Source organism: Uloborus diversus, chromosome 6 (assembly GCF_026930045.1).
Source record: "Uloborus diversus isolate 005 chromosome 6, Udiv.v.3.1, whole genome shotgun sequence".
In the NCBI taxonomy this organism is placed as follows: domain Eukaryota; kingdom Metazoa; phylum Arthropoda; class Arachnida; order Araneae; family Uloboridae; genus Uloborus; species Uloborus diversus.
The window spans coordinates 64,811,493-64,836,891 of record NC_072736.1 but is presented as its reverse complement, the minus strand read 5'-3'; the positions used below and the strand labels follow the sequence as shown (position 1 = coordinate 64,836,891).

Genomic DNA, 25,399 nt, shown 5'->3' with positions numbered 1-25,399 from the left:
GTTCTCGTTGATTTTACCTATTAGAAAATGTAGTGGTCTGTTTTCGCTTCTAGACCACATGCCGTTCTTCGTGGACAAGCTTTACCTGTTCTCACCTGAAGATTATAGATCATGCCTAATAACACCTTGCTCATCTTCCAGATTGTTTTTGGTAACATTTCCATTAGTGAGGTGTAGGAGCGTGCACAGAAATGGGGGAGGGGGGCAGTCACAAATGACTTTTCCGGTCTCCCCCTCTGTATTGTTTAATCCTATATTTCACGCCTAGTTTTAAAAATATTGGCCCCCTTCAATCTCGGGCCCGGGCCCAACAGGTGCCCCTTCTCCCCCCCCCCCTCCCCTGTGCACACCCCTGGTGAGGTGTCTCTGATCGACCACAAACAAGTTTCGCCAAATACGATCAATCGTTGCCAAAGAACTTTCATGATTGCAAAGTTTACGGTCACAATCTTGCGATGCAAACATGAATCGCATTCAACGATTATCGCTGAATATTCGGCACAATATCACATTTGGAGGAGCAATTCGGCACAGATGACCAATGAAACTCCGGTAGCGGAAAAGTAGTAATTTAACGGTTACAAGAAAAAATTAACATATAATGTGCACTGCAATGACGATTTCTAGTTCAAAGCGGCATCGAAAGAAATTAACCTTTTGGATTCATTTGATCTGCCCTTTTAAGACAAATCGTGCATAAAGTGATGCATTTTAGAATGATTGTAAATATTCTATTATTTTGAAGTCAATTCCAAGATTATGCCCTTATGACTTAGAGTGCTCTTGGGGAAAATGAAATTCTTAATGCAGTTTCGTATCGAACAGAGCCCAGGTGCCTCCATCTATTGGGAGAAACTGGGTTTCAAATTTCACTTGCCAATTGCATCCGCCGATAGTGGTGATACATGAAAGAATGGATGTTATATTGTGGGATCACTAGGTCTGCAAAAGACAGTGCCTCTAACACAGCAGTATTAGAAAGAAGAAGAAGATTATGAACTTAATATGTTCCTCAAGTTTATTCTTCTATCAGGCAAATTAACTAAACGATAAATATTATCTACAAGAAAAGAAACAAAAGTCAGCATTTCACATTTACTCTTTTTAAACTGCAAAGCAGTTTAGAAAGGCCAGCAGCGGTTTTTTACTGCTGTCCAAAGTAAAAACTTCCTCTCGCGTTTTCACAAAATATGTTAGTATTTAATAGACAAAATCACTATCACAATTCACAATTTCATTTTTTCTTCCTTCTAGATTTGAGTATTCCTAGACGTATCCCATGCTACAACCAACGTACAAGAGAGGAAGGTTTTTGTACTTTCAACAAAACTTGTGATGATTCCTCAAATCACGTTAAGATTGGATTTTGTATAGAAGGATCATCAAATGGACTTTGTTGTAAACATCTAGACCATTTTGATTCGTTTATGACGGTTGATCGTGATTTAATTTTTGACAATTTTACGAATAATGAAATAAGAGACCGCATTCTCTTGCGCGCGCATGATGAAAGGTACCCAGTAGCAACATCTGAGTCTCACAACGAGAGAAGACCTGTATCTTCATCAGATGATCATAGCCTGAGAAAGCCAGTTACAAAGGAAGAGTCTCATGATTTACGAAGGCCGGTACCATTGCAACAATCTCATGATTTACGGTGGCCCGTACTAGAAGATGATACTCATGATTTGAGGAATCCAATTGTGGAGGATACCATCCCTCATCAGTCAAATGTCTCAGAAACTATTCAAGAAGATTCTTTGAAGCACACATCTCCATTGGTGGATAACTTTGAAAACTTGGAATCATCTTTAGAAGCTGACATGATTGGACTACTTTCGCAAACCATCGACGAAAGCGATATTTTTGTTGGCCGCTCAGGCGAAAACATAATGAATGACATTTCTCAAAGTTAGTTGCTAATAGTATGTTTAAATATTATTATTCAAATGACGATACGCCTTGAAATAATGTTTCATATAATACCCTATAGTTTGTGGAAGATCTGGTCGAAGTCTGATGGCGAGGCTGGTTGGTGGACATCAATCGCCCTATCTCCGATGGCCGTGGATGGTAAGTTTAATGTAGATACATTTAATAAGAATAAATCTTGATTTTTTAAAAATATGACTAAACCTGTAGTTCTTGGAATCCACCAAATATTCAACATGCTATCAGACTTACTTTTATATTAATGTTGAAAACTTTCTGGATAAGGAATTGAGCCCTTCTGATTTAGAGGAAACTAAAAACTAAGGGAGGTTTGACCCATAGTGAGACTTGACCCATGATGATCTTTTTCATGAAAAGGATAATTAGGGTAAAGTTTAGTCATATTATTGGTTAGATATAGACTTGACCCATGATGATCTTTTCATGAAATGGATAATTAGGGTAAAGTTTAGTCATATTATTGATTGATCAGTTACACAACAGTATTTTGAAGGGACAAAGCATTTCAGAATTGTCAGTGGTTTTCAAGAAATTCAGTGTTAAATGCTACTGCACCTTTCAAGTAAAATTTAAAGATTTCGGAATTTGGTTAAATTTCAATCTCCAGTTTTGAGGGAAATGAATTTCAAAGGTATACATGTTTTAGTTACTTTTCTAGCTATTATTGGTATGAAGTAGTTTTACATAACTTTAATCTAAGTTGTTTAAAATTTAAAATAAACAGAAGAAAGCTACATAAGGAGACATGATTTAAGCTAACGAGGGAGACTTTGCCAAAAAACTAATCTTGTATTTTTGTTTAATTTGATGTTTTATCAGTGAATTATTTATGTATGAATAGCTGAAGTATTTTGATTTAGGCCTAATGATTTAATTTCTTTAAGCAATAACTCTAGTATTGTGGATATGAAAGCCTGATTTTTTATTTTTAGTAATTGAATTAGTAAAATATATAATATTTTGTCTAATAAATTCTTTTTATTAGACAAATAGCTAAAACACTGATGATCTTCAAGCCCAATGATTTGTCACTGAATAAAATAGCTGAAATATTCTTTAGATCTGAACTGATAAAGTTCTACTACTTTTCTGCTAATATGGATTAAGATTTATTAAAAAAAAAAATATATATATATATATATATATATATATATATATATATATATATATATATATATATATATATATATATATATATATATATATATATATAATTATTTCGTTCTAACTATTTTACAAAGAAAAGGAAAACAAAAAACCAAAATATGGGTCAAGGTATCCCGTTTCCAATTTTCCCTACATAATGCGAATCTGTGAATTGTAAGTGGCATGTAATGGTAATGTGGATTGTTGGACTCAATCACATTAAACTTGAGGATAGTACATACATTCCAGCAAAATAAAATGAATAAAATATATGTCTGAAATTGACAGTGTGTGTGTGTTACGAACAAGAGCATATCCAGAAATAGTTTCTGTTGGGATTTCTGGGGAATAAAAAGTGGTTTTTTTCTCGTAAAACTTTTCAACAAGAGCAATTCTTGCTTGCGTAGTGAAGCTCTGGTAATACTTTTTTTTTTACCAAGAAAGAGATTTCACCAAAATCGCTTTATAGAACGAAGCTGATCATGCTTACAAAGGACAATACTGGCTGGTGATACAAATAATTTTGATCTTATTTCCTATTGTGATTCTGATTAGCTGCTGACTTACCATTTTCCCCAAGTAAAAGTTTCCATTGTTTCCACTCAAAGAAAAAAAAACTAGAACCCTTTCAAAGCTCGGAAAGTAAAAAATTTAACTGTTTTTGTCGGCACGAGAGAGTGAATTTACAGTTGATCCTATTCATAAAATCTCGAGTGCTTTATTCATCAGCAGAGAAAATTTTTATAAACTGTATTTACCTGGACATCAAAAACGGCTACAGAGAATCATTTTCACTTTTCCTGAAGATTGGACTCTTAAGAAATTAATCTCTCAATACTTACTATGCGTCTTCAGAAAACTTTAACTAATACACATGATTAATAGTGTTTGCAGATAAGCCTCAACAAAGTTTACAACATTGCGAAAAGATTCAGTATATAAATACAAATGTGGAAATCAGTCTAAAACCGTTTGCTTAGTGTCAAAAATAATAGTAGTATTGAGATATATGGTTACTGCAGATTTCTTTTCCTCATTTTTTATCATTAATATTTATGAGAACAATTTAACATTAAACATAACTCAGGCTTAGGATAATTTAACATAAATTAGGCTGAGAAAATTTGAGTTGTGGGTGCAGCCTCTTTTCCTCAATATGAAATATATCTACGTTTTATGTGTTCAAGATTTTAAGTCTTTCCTTACTTACTGGACCTAAATTAAAACAATTTCTAATGTCAATAGGAAAATAAACAAACTTTTTTGCAGGTTTCTTTGCGTGTTAAGAAAAGCAAAGGATTCCGTCACAGATGTGGTGCAGCTCTCCTAAATCATCTGTGGGCAATTACAGCGGCTCATTGTGTGCATGGGTGAGAGTAATTTCTTCAATTAATAAGCTGCTCAGCATTTAGTATTTTTGACTGATGATGATAAATATTTTGGCAGCGAAAATCCCCTGGTTTGCACATTACAGATAGCAAAGGCTTTCCCTCCCCTTCAGGCATGGTTCCCATATGTTGGTTGCAATCCGGTACCACTGCATTAGTGCTTGAACGGAGAAGGAGCCCAATATGAATGAAATGTGGTTAAAATTTACTTGTGTCGACTAATGACAAAAAAAAAGGGGGGGGGGAAAGTTCCGTGGTTCGTTCAAGGGAGCCGCGTAATAAATGCTAGGTCATGCCAAAGAATTATTATTTGTTTTACTTTTTATTCTAATGGAGCAATGCTAGAGGCACTACCTTTTTCATACCTAGTGCGGTCCCGACCTAAGCCTCCATTCTTTCACGTAGTGCAACTTCGGCGGATGCTCTACCACGAAAATTCTGACGCCCAGTTTCTTTACCAGATGGAGACACCTGCGCTCTATTAGATGTGAAACTACGCTAGGAATTTAATTTTGCTTCGAGCACTCCAAGTCAAACAAATACTCGGGGGACTTTTTTCATACCGCATAATCATATTAAATGGACGTTGTCGGTTTTCTGTTATCTTGAAAACCCACCGATTGGGGCTAGGTTCGAACCTGCACCTTTGAGCGTAAGAGACCAGCTTCTAACCACTACACCACTCTGTCAGCATCTTCTATTTATTAGATGGAAAGGTTTCTTGAGGAAAGCGTGAGTCTATTGCGGTTTGAAGTGCCAGCTTCTACCAATAAAATTTGATCGCAATGTAAACTAAATGCTTGAAATTATCTCAAAACTGTTAGCTACATGGAAGTTTCATCCATATCGTTCTGTTTGGAAATAATCTGCTCGTTAAACCAATTCGCAAACCAATTCAGCGCTACTTGCGATCAAAATAGGCGACGTCCAATCAAAAATGAACAAACTTTGAAACGTTGACATTTATCGGTGGATGCATGAGCTGCATAGGTTTAACATTGAAAAGTCCTAAATTGTCAACGCCGTTAAGCGTCAGCGCTATCTAGTGGGGCCATGATGAAATGAACTAAGAACATTCTTACTCCCTCCTGGATTAACTCATTTGGCTTCAAATGTGTACGTTTTATTATATTTTAGTATTGTTTCTAAATAAAATTTTGAACTTTACTAGCTGCAAAAAAACTCTTAATGTTCACTCTTCTTATGTTCCTAGATATAAAATAAAAGACGTTCGACTCCGACTCGGCGATTATAATCTGCACACCACTGACGAGCCTCATCCTCACGTAGAACCCGAAGTGTTCGTGATTATTGTCCATCCTGCTTTTCAACCTGAAACATATGAGAATGACTTAGCCCTGCTGCGCTTCCGTCAGGCAGTCAAGTTCCAGGATAATATAGCTCCTGTTTGCTTGCCAGTTTCTTTAGGTGACGTCACTGGAAGAGAAGGTGTCGTGACTGGCTGGGGCAAGTTGTCAGAAAGTATGTAAGAAATTTATGCTCAGCTATAGTAGCAGCTGACACATGTTTAAGTACGTTTTTCAGCTAAAATCTTAGCTCTAACTTTTCAGGTTATGTGTCTAACCTTTGGCTTTAAGAGTAAAAGGATGCAAACTAGCCTTTTTAACCCACACAAAAATACTTAATGTGGGAACTTTTTGTGTGCACTCTTAATTTAATGTAGCGTATGCATTTTAATGGTATGCATTATTGGTAATTTTTCGAAAAACCAAGCATCATTACCACTAGTGGATACAGGCTGTGCAATTTGCTTAAAATACATGAATCCTCCGAATTTTGGTGTATGCATAATCAACAATTTTACAAAGCCGCACGTTACCACCAGTGGCACCCCGATGAGCGGTCACGGGAGGTCACTGTGTGACCTTACAAAAATTTCCTTATTCGGTAAATTTTGTCTGACGATTCGGTAAAACTATCATCATTCGGCGAAATGGGGTTGTTTCCTTCAGTCAGAAGCACTACTTTTAGTTACTGAAATTGATAGAATGAGCAAAAAAATAAACATGAAGCAAGAAATGTTTTTTATTTTCCCAACAGTTACTTTTTATTTTTTTTTTTTTTAAATATCCGATTTTGAAAAGAAAGCGTGGCCTTAATGACGTCACGAGTGATGTACTTTGGTGCACTACTCCATTGGCATTTTAAATGCTTACGCTTTGCTGTCAACCGCGTTGCCAAGACCTTATAATTTGCGCTGTGTGTTAATGGCATCAGTGAATGGCATTTCATCACTTATGATGTCAAGTGTAGAAGTGTAAATAATGAATTTCAATCTGCGCACCAATTAGAATAATGGGCTTTCGCTTTTGTCGGATGTCTTTTCATCCATAAGCTCATTATTTTTTGCATTGAAAAAGGCGTTCCCTGTAACGCCGAAACACGTGTCTGCTGTAATTTACAAATTTGTGCTTCTACTTACGTTGTTTGTTCTGACTTTACTATTCAGCACAAAAGTATTTATTTATCTTATTTATCTTAGAATAATTGTTTAAAAATATTGAACTTTGTAAAATTATTTAAAAAATTGTTAAATCTTATGCTTTTAAGCATGCTCTTTCCGAAAAAATGCTTTTGAAATTTCGGAAACAACCCATTTTGGTGTTCTATTTGGCAAAGTTATTGCCATTCGGCAAAATTTGGAGTTCCATTCGGGAAATCGAGGATTTTCGCCCTTGGAAAAGTTTAAGTTCGGGGAGCTTCTAGTTAACAAATGGACATCAAAACCTTTGATTTTCCATGTAAGGATCGTAATGCATGAACTTATGAGCTACGATGAGCAATAAAAATTGTTTTGCCGTGGGCAGATAAACTATAGTATCTACAAAAACGAGTTTTTGAGATATTTAAAGAAAGACTCATTTGATTCACGGCAAACATCATCAAAATTTTGAAATTTTTATTTCTCTTCTTGCTTTATTTCTAGTGGATATTAAATAAACAGGTTTGAGCATACATAAAATAAATGAAAAAATGCAAAAAAAAAAAAAAAAGTAAAAACGAAAAATTTGCAGTCTTGCCCAGGCAGTATTAGATTAACTACATTTCATTTTTTTTTTACAAGTTTTGCGGATAAATATCATTCTTAATGCGTTTAATCTTATAATCATGCTTAATTTGGCATTAATTTTATTTAATTGTCATAAGAGTATACCTCCCTTTTTGAAGTTTTACTTGTAAGTTGTTTTCCCTGATTAATTGGCAGCTTGATATGAGTGGGGTTTTATGGTCTTGCCGAGACAACGAAGAGCCGAATTCACTTTTGGCTTAAAATTTTGTGAGAAATTGCCATGCTGGTGACCTTTTGAACCAATTGGATAAGGTTGAAAGTTTTCCTGAAACTTTACAGTAAAATGTATTGGCATCTATTTTGTGAATTATTTTTACCGTAAAATCTTATTTTACTGTAAACTTTTACCGTAGAAAAAACGAGGGCGATGTTGTTTGTTGCGCTGATTCAAAAGAACGAGGTACAGGCAGTGGGATTCAAACTTTGCCTTGTCATTGTTTGCAGAACTACTCATGAGCCACTATACTGAATGGAACGCGAGGAAGGACCGGAAATAAGGAATTATTGGCTTTACTTCCGTAAGTCATAAGGTGTACCAATTAGTGATGTGCCGGATCGTTAAAAAAGGAGATCCGTGGATACGGATCCGGATCATTAGTGTCAAGATCCGCGGATACGGATCTCAAAATTTTTTTACCCAATTCAACTATCCAAGTGTAAAATTTGTTACGAAAGGTATTCCCGTCAGAATAATGATAGTTACTTGAAAAAATGTCAACCGCGGCTAAAATATAATCAAGACTATGATTTACTCTTTAAAGAAATCTCCGTTAAAATTGAGGGAGAGTTGGAAGGAATGGGCCAGCGCTGCATTAATGCTTAGATGGAATGTGAAAAATTATTTCTAGCTTACTCGGTAGATAGGATACAGGAGCAAGGGTGTAAAGCTGCTACTGGACAGGCTAGAAATAATTTTTCGCATTTTATTTCAGCATAAATGCAGCGCGGACCCATTCCACCGAACTTACTCCGACCGACGAAATACAGAGCCGGGAACACCTTTACAAACAGAATTTAGTCTCACTTTTTTTTTGAAGGATGCCGAGAAAAACAAAAATGAAGAATAACAGAAACCCCAAATCAATAACAAAAACTAATATTAAATTTAAAAAAAAAAAAAAAAACATGTCCCAGAGAGCCGACATCATATTAAGATGAATTTCGTGGGTCAGAACACACATTTGTTAACAAATATGAACTGACAGCAAGTAAAAATTTTAAATCATTGAGCTTTTTCTCCTTATCTTCCGACTATGAAATTGCTACCAATCACGCGTATAAAGACTTAGAATTGCGTTTAAAATTTACTTAACAAGATTATAGCTCCTACTGTATATAAGTTGGAAATTTCAAGTAAATGCCAAAAGCAGAAAACTTCGTTCTTTCAATCAGGGCCAACATTTTTAACGTACGGGTACATTTTTACTACCATAATTGTGAAAAACGTTAGGTCAGTTTTTAAATAATATTTCCAGTAATTAAAATTCTACAAAAACGAGGCCAAGCTAAGAACACTTTCGATCAAGTTACCTTTTGAACGAAAAATGAACTATCAAAATCAGTTCATCTGTTTAAGAGATACGATGCCACAAAAAGACGCACTGATACACTTTTAAAACTTATTTTCCCTTCCTTTTTGCAACGGGGCGGGGGAGGGGGGTACAAATTGGCTTCTGAAATGATACCTTATAATTCAAATAGGGAATAAAACCGAATTTAAACGGTATTTAAGAGTCTTTTATTCAAGTATTTAAAAATTTTTAGAATAGAAATGATCCGTTTAAGATCCGTCAAAAAGAAACGGATACGGATACAGATCTTTATTTTCCCTCGGATATCCGCAGATACGGATACGGCTACGGATATCCGGAACATCACTAGTACCAATTGACGCTGCAATTCCCAGTAAAATTTACTGTAAAAATGTCCTGTATGGACACTCTATTTTACTGTAATATTTACGTTAAAATTTTACTGAATCTTTAACAGTGCTGTTTTTGCTAGAATATGCCCGCTCATCGTGTTTCTTAACTATTGTTTGGATGAAAGTCAACAACCAAGGATAGAATTGTTAAGAACTCGAATAATAAGTATTAGAGCCAACTTTTTAGTCAGCAACTTATTTAGCTCTGCTGCAAACCTACGTGTTGTCAACTGGTAATATAGATACTGGGGAATAAGAGAAAAAACATGGATTTATGACTTAGAATATAAGACGAGTTATCATTCTTCAGTGCATAAAATATGCTCAGGAATTTTAAAAATTCTGCTTAAATGCAAAATTTAGGACTTCATATTTTTGTGCTGGGGGGCTAGCTCTTCACCTTTACTCTTTGATTTTACATCTCTAGATTTAACGGAAAAAATTTGAAAAATGATACATTTTAACCACACATTAATTGATTCAAAATCGGAGAAAAATAACTTTTTTCGTCGACTTTTTGATTAAATGTCTTTTTTATTTGTTAATTAGTTTATATATTTATTTTAATAAGAGTAAATAGTTAACAGGTTTTATAACGATTGAAAATCTTAATAATCTTCTAACATATGAATGACCGTATCGCACCCCGACAAGTAAAATGACACAGCTCAAAAAAAAAAAAAAAAAAAAACAGCATTGGAGAAAATCAAGGTTTTACGCAATAGTAATTTTAAGTCATTTAGTCTCAAATATTACAATACTCGCAAAACAGTTACATTGTGATGTTTATTGGTTAGCTTTTAATGTCTAAATTAATAATGCATACATAAAGTTTGAAAATGTTTTTCTAAATTGTAAAATTTTAATGATGTGTCACTGGATTATATATTTTTAGATCACCACGCACCAGTTATGTAAGCAAATTTTGTGCGAAATTTGTGACAAGAAAGAGCGCCAAATTTAGATTTTAAGTCAATAGCTAGTAAGTTTCCCCCAAATTTTGAGTTGTGTTACTTTTCTTGTCGGGGTGGGGACATGTAAATCCAAATTACAAAATTTTACTGTCGTTAATGTTTTAACTCATAAAATTTGTGTGCGTTTTTTGTTGTAAGCAATTATACGTATGAACGAAATCATAACCAGTCGAAACCAGAATACTATAAATAAATTGCACTTAGTACGTTAAACCGAAACGATTGTGATTTAAATTAATTGTAACCTACATAATAACCTACTCATCAGTTCAGATCTTCTTTTAAACTGAACCGTTTATTTCAAAAACCAGTCAAGCGACAAAGTCTAAAACTTCGAAAAAGCATTTTTACCTTCGTATTAAATTTTTTCATAAGGATTACAATGTTGTAAACTGAAAGGGATACACATTTAGGTTCATTTCCTTCGATAAACTACGTTTTAATCATCTTTGAATAATTTAACATGGTAATCATCATTGAATAATTTAACATGGTAATGTAGATGTTTTCCTAAAATTAGCAATTTTGTCGCTTGACTGATTTTTGAAATAATTGATTTAATTCATACCTGATATCAGTCTTTTGACAAAAAAAAAAAAAGAAATATTCTTTCCGTTTTCTTAGGAGGTAAATCTCCTGGTGTTCTTCACGAAGTCCATATGCCAATATTGACAAATGCCGAGTGTGAGGAGCTGTACGCAGAGACTGGCATTCCAGAAACAATTTCAGACGTTTTCCTGTGTGCTGGCCATCCTAAAGGTGGATTTGATACTTGCAAAGTATGATGAGCTTTTGTTCAAATTGTGTTTAATTTCAATTTATTAGGGCGCTTTATTTATTTATTTATTTTTTTATTTTTGAATTTAACAACTTTTGAGTGTCTAAGTTAGACGACACTCAACAATCCAAAAATCATCATCATTATAAAACATCATCAAGGTCGTTAATGATACGGAAAACGATTTTGAACCCAACAGGACTTCAAAACAATCGAGTTTTGTTAACACCAAGAGAAAGCTGACAAGACTGAGAAGTTTCGTCGATTAACCGAAGATTGATTTATGTAAATAAAAGGTTTCATTAAATGAATGAATTTTCCAACGTTTTGATGCACAAAAATTACAAGTTACTTCAGACACGTGTCTCGGTGTTACCAGTTACACCTTTTTCCACATCCTGAGGAACCGGTTTGATTTAGTTAACGATCTTACTGAAATTCGGTATTTTTCTCCTGCGTGGACAAAATGTTTATAATTGGTTTTGTTTTTCTATTATTTTTATGTAAACGTCTGTACGTTCCTCCTTTTTTCTTTTTTTTTTTTTCATTTTTTTTTTCATTTTTTGCTTTCTTATTTCGTTTTGTGATCAACTAATTCCAATTTGTTTTCCTTCACTCGGTTCTTTTCTGCATGTCTCTGTTAATTGCTTCTTCACTTAATTTTTCCCCTGGGTAAATTTATTGCTAATTTAGTCGGAATGGTTGCATTTTTGGACAGTTTGCATTGTTTATGGGATTTTTCTTAAATTTATTACTTAATGGTTTTTTTCTGATGGAATTATATAATAAATTTCGGCTCCAGGTGTCATTTCGTCTTATTTGTCTTGTTAATTTCTAATTTTTTGGTATTTATACTGTCTCCTGTTCCACCGTGTTGCTTTCCTTCGGATAACTTTTCATCCAGAAGCTCACACTCCTTTGCACTAAGAACGGTGTTCCTTGTAACACCGAAAAACATTACTTATTCGTTATTTATTAGTTAAAAGGTTTCATGTTCACCAGCAAAGTATTGCAGTTTTATGGATTTAAAAAGAAAAAAAAGGACTTAATTCACAATTTTATATTGTGCTTTGATAGCACCGAGAGAAAATTCACAAGACTGAGAAGTTTTGTCCATATACAGAAGAATGGTTCATGTTCATCAGCAAAGTGTTGTAATTTTATGATTTTTTTTAAAAATGTTTTGGAGCTTGTTTTCAATTGGATATATGTTCTTATTCATGCACTGTAAAAACAATTTTAAGTTCTTTGTTTTCCTTTATTTTTTTTTAAATAGGTGTCGGGAGTAAAGCCATTTTTAGTCATGCGTTTACATTCGTTGAAATGAGTATGTTAATGCCATATATACATTTTTTGTTTCTGTACATGAAGGTGTCTATACTGACGGTTCTTCGGACTCTGAGTGTAATAGAGGAGGTTCTGGCATCTACTTCATTTACCCAGACAAGACTACCTCTAGACACAAAGTCCTAGCAGGAAAAATCGCTTTCAACTTCACAAGTGAACTCATTGCAATCAGGGAAGCATTGACCATGTACCTCACGGGGGTGACGTTCGTTCCCACCGATTGTATCATTATCTTCACGGACTCTGCACTACAGGCCATCCAGAGTGTGAAAACTAAGGTAGTTCATGATATCAACAGGCTTCCGACTTCGATCGCCTCATCAAAGAAATCTTGTGTACCTTACAATGGATCCCAGCTTATGTTAACATCGAACGCAACGAACAAGTCGACTCTCTTGCCAAGGAAGCTAGAACTATTGATCCTACTCCCTTATCCACTACATCGTCAGACGCAAATACAGTCGCGAAAATGAGACTTTGCGCTAACTCAATGAAGAAATACTCCTTGCCTGAACTGAACTACAACAGAGACATAACTAACATGATCACCAGACTTAGAACGGGGCACTTGAAGGGCATGAAAATTATGCCTGATGGATCCAGAATCTTCCAAGATTACCTATATTGCCCAGGCAAACAGCTTGACCTGGAACACATTTTCAGTTGTCCGTCCATCATAGCAGTCCTCTTCAAAATTGACCTGAACTGCATAAATCGAACGCCCTGCACAGACAAGGCCGTAGAAGCCGCCAAAGCCGTTCTTGAAGCTTCGGTTCAATTCGAATCCTTTTGTTTTTATTATTCTAGTTTATTTTGTACTTGCCATACGACAACAACAACAACAATGCGTCTGAATGTCGTTGATATAACGTATATAAAATATTCTATTTGTGAGAAATAACTATTCTTACTTTTCTTGTAGGGAGACTCTGGAGGACCACTTGTTATTGAAAACGAAGGACAATGGAATCTTATTGGTATCGTTTCTTGGGGCCGCATTTGTGCTGCCCCCAAGCAGCCTGGTGTTTACACTCGCATAACGAAATTCATAGATTTCATAAATAAATTCATCATTTATTGAGAAAATATGGAGGAAATACTGGATTTATCTATTTGGCTAGATACGAGACAATCATTATTGGCAGACGACAGACTACTATCGATAGTGTGAAAACTTTTTAAGACTATTTCATTAAGAAATTATGCTTAAAACTTTCAATAAATGTATTTTTATGATTGATTTTTCGTGGTATTTTATATGAGTAATAAATGAAGTGTTTAGACCAGCTCAACCCATTATTTTTCCCAAGCTGGTTCTTTTTTTCATCATAATTTCACACTTCGTTGTCTATAGAATCACTGGATGGCTTCAAAGCACAGCGCTCTACAGATTGTGCCGCTGTGATTATCGGTCAGATTGTATTCTGAGGCAATATTAGTGTGTGTACGAAAACGACAGGGCCGTATGCAAGGGGGTGGTTTATAGGGTTCAAACCCCCTCCGAAATTTTTTATCCAAAGAAATGCTTTCGATTATTTATTTATTTTATTTACTTACTATTGGTACCAGCACGGCATTGCCCGTAGTAGACAATTAAGAGATCATTCGGTTCGCCTGTATATTTACAAATAATGGATGATGAATTTCTCGCCAATTTGCCATATTCATTTGATTGCCCATGTTACGGTTCCACGTTATGATAATTTGGTAATTTACTATCCACGTTGTGATAATTTGCTCGGTAAAATTTTCTTAAAGTTGAAATAGAAAAAGAACAAAATCAAATTTTAGAAAAATCGCTTTGAAGTGCACACCCCCATGCTACAAACTAATTTTTGTGCCAAATTTCATGAAAATCGACCGACCGGTCTAGGCGCTATGCGTGTCACTGAGATCCAGACAGAAAGACTTTCAGCTTTATTATTAGTGAAGAAGATTTATATTTTGATGACAAAAATAATATTGTTGTTATAATTAATATTTGGGCCGTGGTAGCGCGATCGGTAGAGTGTCGGATTCGGGGCCGAAGTTCCTGAGTTCGAACCTCGGTGGTCGAAGACCCACCGTCGTCGTTAAAGGGGACTGGGCGACGTTAAATATGCTCGTGGTCTCAATGTCCTCCAAGTGAAACGATACCTCTGGGGGTGCTAGCACCAGGTAGCTATTAGCTCCTGCACTAGTTCTAAATTCTCATTAACTGTTCGATCCGGGGATGGTGCTGCCATCTATCGGTATATAAAAATAATGGAGGCAAGGCACTTAGTAAGCAGCCCTCGACATAAATACAGTTGTAGTCAGTTGTGACTCTGAATAGGAATAGGAATAATTATTATTTCCATTTTATTTGTGCAATGAAATTAGTATGACTGAAAAATTGTACAAACTCATTGTGGTAGTTATTGAGAAATTCAATTATTATGTAACAGTATGGCGTTTTGTAAGAACACCCCTTCCCTCCATTTAAATAATCTATTGTAACAAAAATCAATAGAATACACATGAAACCAAATTTGATAGACCATATAAATGTTTCAAAAAATGTGTTTAATAAAACCCCCTCCAAAACAAAAGTCTGGTTACGGTTCTTGAAAATGATAATTTCTCTTTTTAAGAACAAAGAAGATAATGCAGTGACAGATTTGGGAAACTTTTGTGCAAATAAATGAATAAAGGATAAACACAATTTATGTTGTTCAAAAGTGATTAGTGAATAATTTAAATGTTTCCCTGCAATACAAAAGTTTCACTTCTACTGTATGTCTTAACGACACACTCTGTTTACATATATTTACAGTGGTGGTAATATATACAGTGGGGGTAAAAAAATGCATCATCCGCGAAATCCAAATATTTTTAGCATTTATAAGTAAGGTAACACCTCCAGTAATTGGCAGGTCACCAGTGATTGGCACTTCCAACAAAAATGTCCTAAAATAAGATTCATATCCAATCTTTTAAAAGTAGAACGCTATATACCAACTGAATATACATTTACTTGAAAGATTATAACTTCCATTCATGTTACTAAATGATGGCAGTGTATAGGGAAGAGAAACAATTGTGGCTTGTGTCAAATCAGCCATTTTAGTTGCAAAAGCTTCTTCTCTGGTTCAAGGGAAGCATGCGCATAAAAACCCATTAAAAGCCGACTTAAAATATATTTTAAGTTTCCGTAGTCAAAAGTTTTGTTTAGTTGAAAGATGTTACTTTGAGTGGGTAGAAGTATATTTTTGTCCCTTTTTGGATTTTTGAAATAATGACGGATGCCATTTAGTGGTGCTTCAGTTCTGCTAGTCTCCAGTAATTGGCACATGTGCCTATAAACACTAATGCGTTGTACAATATGTCACTAGTTCGATTTCTGATACTTTTGTAAAGAGAAACAATAAAAAACAAATATTTTTGACCATCAGTCAGATGTTGTGACTGTACAGAACTGGTTCATTCTTCATGGTCTTTTAGAATCATCAGGTTAATGTTCCTTTTTCTGTGGAAACAGCTATAATTCGTAAAATCGAAACTGTCTACCGACTAATCAAACAGTATACCGATCAACAATCTCGATATTTTTTCCATGCAACACTCCAAATTTATTTTTATTTCTCTAAAATACTTTTTCAACGTCAACATGTATGATTTAACATTAATTTTTGTAAAATTACCTTCTTTAAATTAACATTAATTATGTTTCTTATGATGGTAAAATTTGTATGTAGTCTAAAAGTGAAAAATAAAGTGATTTTCCAGTTTTATTAACGTGTGCGGACGCAAGGTGTCATACATTGGGGTATCAGGTGCCAATTACTGGTGATTTTAGTAATTTTTTATGCATAAATTTTTATAAAAATATCGTTTCAAATATTTTTGCTCTTAGTGAACTAAATAAATGTACAGATGTTCATTCTTTAATACAAAATTATTTGCAAGGGAATATTTTTTTTTCTGAGTGATGAAAACAGAGGTAAGTTTAAGGACAAACTCTTAAAGTGCCAATTACTGGGGTCGTTACGCTAATTATGAAATATTTAACGGTTCTTGCATCATATAACACGAATTGGCATCGGTACATGACGCAAGCTATTGCGTAAGATTGCATCATCCTTCTAACTGTATAAAGAAACCAGTTGAACGTTCGACGCATTCATTTACGATCTGGACTTATGAGTTGCAGTATGTCGAAATACGTTCAACTGACACCACAAAGGAAGAGTGTTGCCATTGCATTTGACAAAGAAGGATTGTCGTCACGTTCCATAGCAAAAAGAATTAACTGTTCGCAATCGACTGTAGTGGCAGTGGTCGTCCACGAATATCCAACGCAGCGCAGGACAGGTATTTGATACGACTCAGTCTTCGGAACAGACAATCATCTTCCACAGACCTTAGAACAGCATGGGAAAACGAATCGGGTGTTCACGCATCCACGTCTACTGTACGAAAACGACTCTGTGGTGCGGGTTTGACTTTGGCGGCACGTCAACCACGAAAAAAGCCATTATTGACCAAAAAATGAGGAAACCGCGTCTAGATTGGGCAAAAGCTCACCAAGAGTGGACTGTCGATCAATGGAAATCAGTTGTGTTTTCGGACGAGTCCAAATTCAATCTGCATGGGTCCGACGGACAGCACACAGACGCCGCAAAGGAGAGGAATATCATCCCGACTGCATTCAACACACAGTCAAGCATCCCGTATCCCAGATGATTTGGGGATGTATTTCTGATCAAGCAGTTGGTGAGTTTCCCTTTGTGCTAAGAACAGTAAACGCTCAGGTGTACATTGGCATTTTGGAGGAGAAATTGCTTCTTCTATCCAGGATCTACCCCAGTTCCAAACGTCATTTTCCGGGATGATTCTGCTCCGTGCTATAAGGCAAAACTGGTAAGTAACAATTTAAAAACCTTTATCCTGCCATTAGACTTAAATTGACATGAGGTTAAGTAATTTTTTTTTCTCTAAACTCACACGCAGGTTCAGAAATGGAAAAATGAGCATGGGTTCAGCAGTTTGCCTTCGCTCGGAAACAGCCCCGATCTAAATCCGATCGAAAAATGTTGAACTAGAATGGGTGTAGAAGTGATGAAACATAAGGCAACATCACTTGCAAAACTCCGGGAATCAATAATTCGTGTCTGGCACCATGAACTCAGTAAAGAATACATTCAATCACTCATCCGTTCAATGCTCCGTAGATGTCAAGCTGTCTTTAAAGCTAGAATCGGACCAACAAAATACTACGTTATATTTTATGATGTTCAAACATTTCCATGTTACTTTTGTTTATTTTTTAACAGAAAGAGTGTTACAGTTAAAACCTCTACTTACTTTTTCGTCGTCCACTTAGCAACGTGGATGCACTTCACATTGTACTTATTAAATTTTTGCCCATGTATTTCCATAAATAAAGTAAACAATTATCGAATTCCTGCTGTTAAATGTTTATTTCATAAGTTTTGCAGAATTTCACATACATTCATAGTTAATCGGTCGACCAAAACTTCTCACATATCCCATTGTTGTGAAAATGCGAGGCTGATTCAATTTTTTTTACCAACACTGTATATATATATACAGTCGACGCTCGATATAACGACCATCTCCGTCCTAGAGAAAAAGGTCTTTATAACGAGTGGTCGTTATAAGAGGTATAAATTTAAAAAATGTACACCGTCATCATGCATGCCCATAAGTAAATGCCCAAATGTTTTTTATCATAGGAATTTTTAGAAAAGTAGTGTGCAAAATATTATGACAGAATATTAAACAAGTTTTTAAGTAGAAAACATATGGAGGAAAATGTTACACACTTTCAGATCTGCTACTACTACTACTACCACAACAATTTCTGAAGATAAAACCAGAAACGGAGGTCTGCCTTTTTTAGTAGACGTGATTTTTGCAAAACATTATTTTCTGTTTCAGATATAGGTGATAAATTTTGTTTTTCTTGCTTTCCAAAGAAACATTTAAAAGTCCCTCGAGAACCCCAAATCTTTAAAAATAGTAGATTCAAACACCAAACTCCCAATACATCTGTCAACTCCCTTTTCTTAGGAATCTGGAATTTTCCCGATTTTTCCACCCATTATTTTTTCTGTGCTAGCTGTGGTGAATGGTAATCCCCCCCCCACCCCCTCTTAAAGTAGGATTTGACATTGAAAACTTCAGGCAGATGTCCGTAAACAATAATCAATGTCATTTTAAGCTACAAATTTGTTTTATTGGAAAGAACAAAAGAAATAGCGTCCGCTGATTCGGTCGCTGTATTGGATAAGACGATACAGAACGGTCGTTATAACGAAAGCAAATTAACATAGAGTTTATAGGAACAAAGTTGGGACTTCTACCACTGGTCGTTATAATGGGACGGTCTTTATAATGTGTGGTCGTTATAATGAGCGTCGACTGTATATATATATATATATATATATATATATATATATATATATATATATATATATTGTTCCGCATACAACCAATTTCTAATGAACTTGACATTTAACTAACGTTTTGTAGCTCAAAGTTACATGCTACTGCAGACACGTGCTTCAAGGAACACCTTCTCGATGCAAAATAGTGAGTTTCTGGATGTGAAGATATCCGGTAAAAGCAAAAGTCGGATTGCTTTTACCGGATATCATTACATTCAAAAGCTCACTATTTTGAGTTAAAAAAGGGGTTCCTTGAAACCTTGAAGCACGTGTCTGCAGTAATATGTAATTTTTTGCAACAAAACGCTGGTTATTTCCCTTCACTTCTCTGCACGAAGGTACTGTTTGACCATGGATTGTATGGAATTGGCAAACATCCAGGTAAGGCGACTTCATCTGAAGGAGGGGAAAAATAAAAATTTTATGCGCGTATTCCGCTTATTTGAATGAGACTCTGCTTAATTTAGAGGCTAACATACATCTGCAAAAGCTGACATCCCTGAAAACTAATAGATGCTTCCATTTCCGCATGTAAACCGGATGTTTGCCTTTCCGTACAATCCGTGGTTAGACAGTATTAATTTATTGCTAACTTGACGTTTATAGATTGCTCCATTTCAATATGTCAATTTTCAGACATACTGTTCGATTTCCCGTGGCAGACTATCCTGTCTGAGTTTCTCTCGCTTCTTGCTACTTGACGTCCCTCTAATTGGTCTACCTGTGTAAGCACAAGGGAGCATTTTTAACTGCCGTTGTTTTTGAGACATCCATCCGTTTATTGAACTCTTTAGACGTATCTTGTATTTGGAGAATATTTCATTCTCTATGCATTTAGTACAGAGCTTTTCTCATCTTAGAAAAAAAAAGCTATGTACATCAAAAACTTCTTGCATAGTACCTGAACTTAAATTAAAGCCTCATTTTCAAGCAAGTACCAAACAGCTCGTTTACGGAAACCAGAGATTAGTTTCATCCGTGCTTTGGATCATCAGGTTGGAAGTTCTGTTATTCAGTAACAAATTGAGATTGTATGATTCTACTTTAAGTATTGAAATGTATTGAATAAAGTATTGAGTACTTCCTATTAAAAAAATTAAAAAAAAAGAATATTTTTTTGTGTGAATTTAAATAACATTTTGCAAGCAATTAGACTGATATAAATATTACGTTTTTAAGTTACAATTTTTTTCTATTTCGTGTCTTTGTTTGGTTAATCCTATCACCCCTATTAATGTAGTTCTATATTACAAAGTGTGTGCAATAGTATGCAGAGTCAGAGGCGGATTGATTTTGAGGTAAAGGAATCGGAGTCTGGAGTCGAAAGTTTACAATTCCAATAGTCCAAGCCGGAGTTCCCCAGAGTCCGAAACTCTGCCAGTGCCAGCGGGGTAGGTGTTAGACAAATTTAAAGTGAAGGAGTCGGAGTTGGAGTCGAAGGCTCTTAAATGCCCGGAGTCGGTCACTTTCCCTCTGACTCCAATGCCCCGAAAGTAAGTCAGATACTATTTTCATCAAACCATCAATGTGCTGAAGTTTAAGAATTTTAATATTTCTTCTGAATTTGGTTTTGTTGTCGCGTGGCAGCTAGGCTGGCAATTTGGGATGCGCTGCTTCACTTTTCCAATTGCACTGTAATTTGGTGTGAAGTCCGACTTCTGCAGTACACACATGCCATAAAGACCCGTTAGGGTAGACAACCTTTCACAGCACCACATATTCACACAAAGAAAAGGCAAGGGGCAGGAGAGAGAAAGTACATCCATGCCCGAATCAGGATTCGAACCCACGACCTACCCGTCGCAGTCAGACTCCTTTGATCACTAGACAAGGCTAGAGTCGCTATACAGATAGCCCGACGCATCAGCTTAAGTTTAGCCATTTTGAATCGGATTTTTCATTGTTGCGCTGCTAGGGTTACCACAGCAAAGTTTCGGATTTCGCCAAATTTGCGGAAAATAATATTTTATTTGATAAACAATTCACTTGTGTGTGTGTGTGACGCTAATAATTGCTCACAGTGAACAATACCCAAACGCGATAACTCGCCAGAAAAGACAATCACTCAAACACGCGCTCCGATCCAAAATGGCTAATCTTAAGCTGATGCGTCGGCTCGTATATACAGGGGCCTTAGACAAGGCGGGCTTGGTCTGAATTTAATTTGCTTTTTTTTATTATTAGTTCTTTACTAATTATTATCGATTTGCCTTTGGCGTGAGGCACAGCACTTTGCTGCTCGCAATCGAGTATTGCGTAAATCTAGACTTTTATTTATTTTCTTTGAGATTACAAATCGACGGGAAAACCCCCTTTCACATTTACGACATGCATGTAGCATAAACGTTAAAAGCAGCGAATTACAATTTAGTTTAGCTTATGGGATTCTGAATTTCAAACTGGATATTTCTGTCCGACTCTAATAATGAGCTACAGCAGGGCTTAATCTGCACTGGAGCTAATGGAAACGAAATTCCTCCACTTCTTTTTACTTTTATGTGAATTTTTACATTTCGCACTCGGCAAGAAAGGTGAGACAACTCAAAATTAAATATATCTTCCCTCCAAATCTGGTTCCCGCGTGAAAATCGCTAGCAGCGTGTAAACAAACATTCACTGTCACTACATGAAGGATGAATAGCCATTTAAGCTTTTAAATTATCCCACTCTCATTTTCATGGTTTTTTCCAGAACTGCTGCAAAGAAGACAGGAATGACATTTGAGAAGTATTAAAGAGAGTATTGTGAAGTTGATTCTGGCTGATCCCTGAGTTAAATCAGGGATCAACCAGACCCCGTTTTCTTTTTTGTCAAACAATGGCGGCATTTTTTTTTTTTTTTTTTTTTTGGTCGAGCAGTGTTAGTTGCAGCTATACCTCTTGGTTGCAAATCTACCAACACTCCCGCTTTTTTAGAATGTGCCGTTAGACCCTTAGAGAGGCGTTCTTTAATGTGGGATCCTGCCACAGTTCGCACATACTAGCACCGTCCGGAACACAGACTAACTTTTTATTCCTAAGTTATAGATTAGTAGGAAAGAAATCGTGATCAAAATTTAAACGAAGTATAATTAATGCAACGGACGATATTTACTCGAACTCCAAAAATAACTGGGTTACTGGATAAGTTTTATTGTAACCTTTTGAAATGCTTTTTTTTTTTTTTTTTTTTTTTGACGATAGGAGCAATTTTGTGTGTTATTTTTCCAATTTAAAACTTAACTTCACACTTAGATAGTAACAAATCTTAATATATAAAAATCAATGTCCTGAGATAACATATATATATATATCAACGCACAGCCGAAACCGCTGAAACTTCAGACTTGAAATTTGGCAGGCATGTCCGCATGATTACAAAAGTAACCACTAAGAAAGGATTTTTCGGAATCTCAATTAGTTCGGGAGAAATTAATTAAAACCCCTTAATTTCTGCGAAATTAAAAACCTGTCATTGAAATTCAAATCCCTTATTTTCGAAGGCTTTCCTCCATTCAAATCATTATTTAGTACTTCATCTCAACCTTTGGCCGATAGCGAACTGTAATTTTGATATTGTTTTTGTTTCTCACGTGATTCTTCGAGGTTTTTCTCAAGTCAAATAAAGCCCTGGCTAATGGGCGGTAACTTACTGAATAATAAAGTTTTCTGTCTTTTGTTTTCATTTTTTCAAAACTAGAAACGATGTTTTTAAGAACATCATCACAGGCGGACTATCCTCTTAAATTTGGAAGAGTGCAGTTTCCTGTGAAAGTTTGCTTTGCAATAACCGTTTATAAGTCACAAGGACAGTCATTAAAAGTAGCAGGGATCGATTTAAGAGAAGACTTGTTTTCACACGGCCAATTTTATTTAGCTCCAAAGTCAGTTCATCAAGCAGCTTAATAATTTTAGCACCAGAAAAAAAAAAGTTGTATACTAAGAAGTTCTTGCTTAAACATAGGTATAACAATAAAATGTGGATGACCTGTGTTTGCAAAGATAATCAATACTTTAAAAGGATCGTTAATAACAGTTATAGATCAGTTAAGGACAAGGGCATATATATATAAGGAGTCCAGGGGCCCCGGGATCCTCCCAAAGTTAGAAAAAATTATTAGTAATAAGTAATTATTATAGGGCATTTTCGAAACTAGGTGCACCAAGCACTGTTAACCCCTGCTAATTCCATTACCCGAGCAATGCCGGGTACGGGAATGCTAGTAAATTATAAATTATCTTTTCTGTTTTTCGATGATGAGATAAAAAAACCATGCTGGTATTTTTTTTTTCTTTTACTCTTGATATTTGCGGAAGGATAATTTATTTGCTTTAGTTTCAATCTAATGTAATTTTATTTAATATTTTATTTTTCTTACAACAAAGAAACTATGCCTGCTAATGGTCTCATTTTCAGTAGGGGAGACTGGGTTAGTTGTTACACGGGGTAAGTTGTTACATTCGAATTTAAAAATAACCGCCAGGAGAAACTGACTTTCCTTGCAGTAGATGATAGCACTCACCCATCTGCATTCCGTCACGGAATGTCACGGATCGTCACTATTTGTGACGAAGCCGTTGCAGCTAACGAATTTGTTTCTATACCACGTGAAAGCCTACATTTTTAGGTAAGTGCTAACATATTCAAAAGTTTTGTACAAAGATATAATTCCAGTAATATGTGCCCAGAACTAAAGTGGCATCGCATGGGGCAAGTTGTTACATTTGTTGGGGTTAGTTGTAACAAGTAACAACTTGCCCCATGCAAGTTTTAATTTAATATTATGTTTTATTTTTAAATGTGATATATAAATGTGTGTGTGGCGGGGGAGTATAAAAGTAAGACGGACAGGGGCAAGACACCTAAAGAAACACACCTGGATGTGGCTAAGGAAGTAATTGTAGGTAGTTCATCATAAAAGTCAGCTGATGAGTTTCATGACACTAGAGAGATACTGCAGTTAGATGAAAAATGCTAGTGGTTATCAGTAGTATTTCTGATCTGTTTTATTGCATGATTTAAGTCACATAAAATACTGTAGTTGAATGACGATAGTAATAATAGTAATAATAATTCTGATTTCGTTAATTCTATGATCTAATTTATTGTTAATATGTATGGTTGAATAAATAATAATAATAACTACAACAATGATAATAATAATAATGTATTATTCAAATGTAGGTCTTTCTCCAACGCTGCAGGCAGTGCAGAAGTGAAGACGGTTCGCAAGCGGAAACCATAGGTCAGCGCCATTTTAACAGATACACCAGTAAAAAATGTTTTGCAAGCCAAAGCTGGGAAACGAAAATCTGTGAAAAGGAAATTTTGTCAAACAGAGAAGAAAAAGGCAAAAAAAAAAAAAAAATGCTAGAAGGTGCGTCCAAACAGTGCGCCCTTCGGATGAAGATGATGAAGACTGGTTCTGCGTAGAGTGCTCTAAACCGTACTCAGAATACAAAAAACCAACTAAACGGCTTCAATGTCGTAATTGTGACAAATGGACAGATGACCGACGTGCTAAGTTTGATAAATTATATGCTTGTAGAATTGTAATTCGCGCGCGCGCGCGGACAATGATAATCATAGTTTATTAAAATAAGTCATTAATGAAGTAAATCTGTATAGCCGAAACGTTTTTAATTTTTAACGTGGTTAAGATTTTTTAAAATTTAACAGAATAAGCTACAAAATATGTAAAATTCATTTTATTACTACATATATCTCATGTAACACCTAACCCCAAATACTGTAACAATATGCCCCGTGGTGGGGTAAGTTGTTACAATCGACATCTGTTCAAAAAACTTGAATATTTTGGAGTAGTGGCTTCTAATCATTAAAAAAAAAATATGTTATGAATGTTAAACAATCGAGATGCATTTTTTCACGCGTGTAAATAATTGAAATAGTTTAGAGTAAAAAAATATTGAAACAAAATTGTAACAACTAACCCCGGTCTCCCCTACGTCATCAAATCGAGGCAACTTTATTTTCATTAAGATGCATATTCCAGCTTATTTTATGATGAAGTTCGATAGCTTATGCTGAAGAAAGCTTTGGAATATATTTAAAACATAAAAGGTAAGTTGTGATTTTTTTTTTTTTTTGTAATATAACATTTTTTCATAATCATGAAAGTATCGTTTCTTAAGCACTAACTGAGAATCCAGGTAGTTGCCGGATTAGTTGACTATGAAGTAAAGCGGTATAATGCTTTGACAGCACTACAGGTAGAAATTTACTGGATACATTTCAGATTTTCTTAGCGGAATTAAAATATTTACACACGGACAATGCTCGTCTAATATAAAATTTCTTTTCTTGTTGGTAAAAGCTGCACTTTATTTTAAAGTTTAATCAGCTGCAAGAAGCTAGCTCAACTTAA

The 25,399-nt window shown here is 35.3% G+C and overlaps 1 protein-coding gene across 1 annotated transcript; it reads left to right on the top strand.

The window, feature by feature from the left end:
- The first annotated feature begins 1,427 nt into the window (after window positions 1-1,427).
- LOC129224788 (serine proteinase stubble-like) lies at window positions 1,428-13,682 on the top strand. The gene is made up of 6 exons (XM_054859335.1): window positions 1,428-1,911; window positions 1,994-2,073; window positions 4,369-4,469; window positions 5,701-5,969; window positions 11,101-11,255; window positions 13,524-13,682. Exons 1-6 carry the CDS (start codon window positions 1,428-1,430, stop codon window positions 13,680-13,682), a joined length of 1,248 nt encoding a protein of 415 aa, XP_054715310.1.
- Window positions 13,683-25,399: the final 11,717 nt, after the last annotated feature.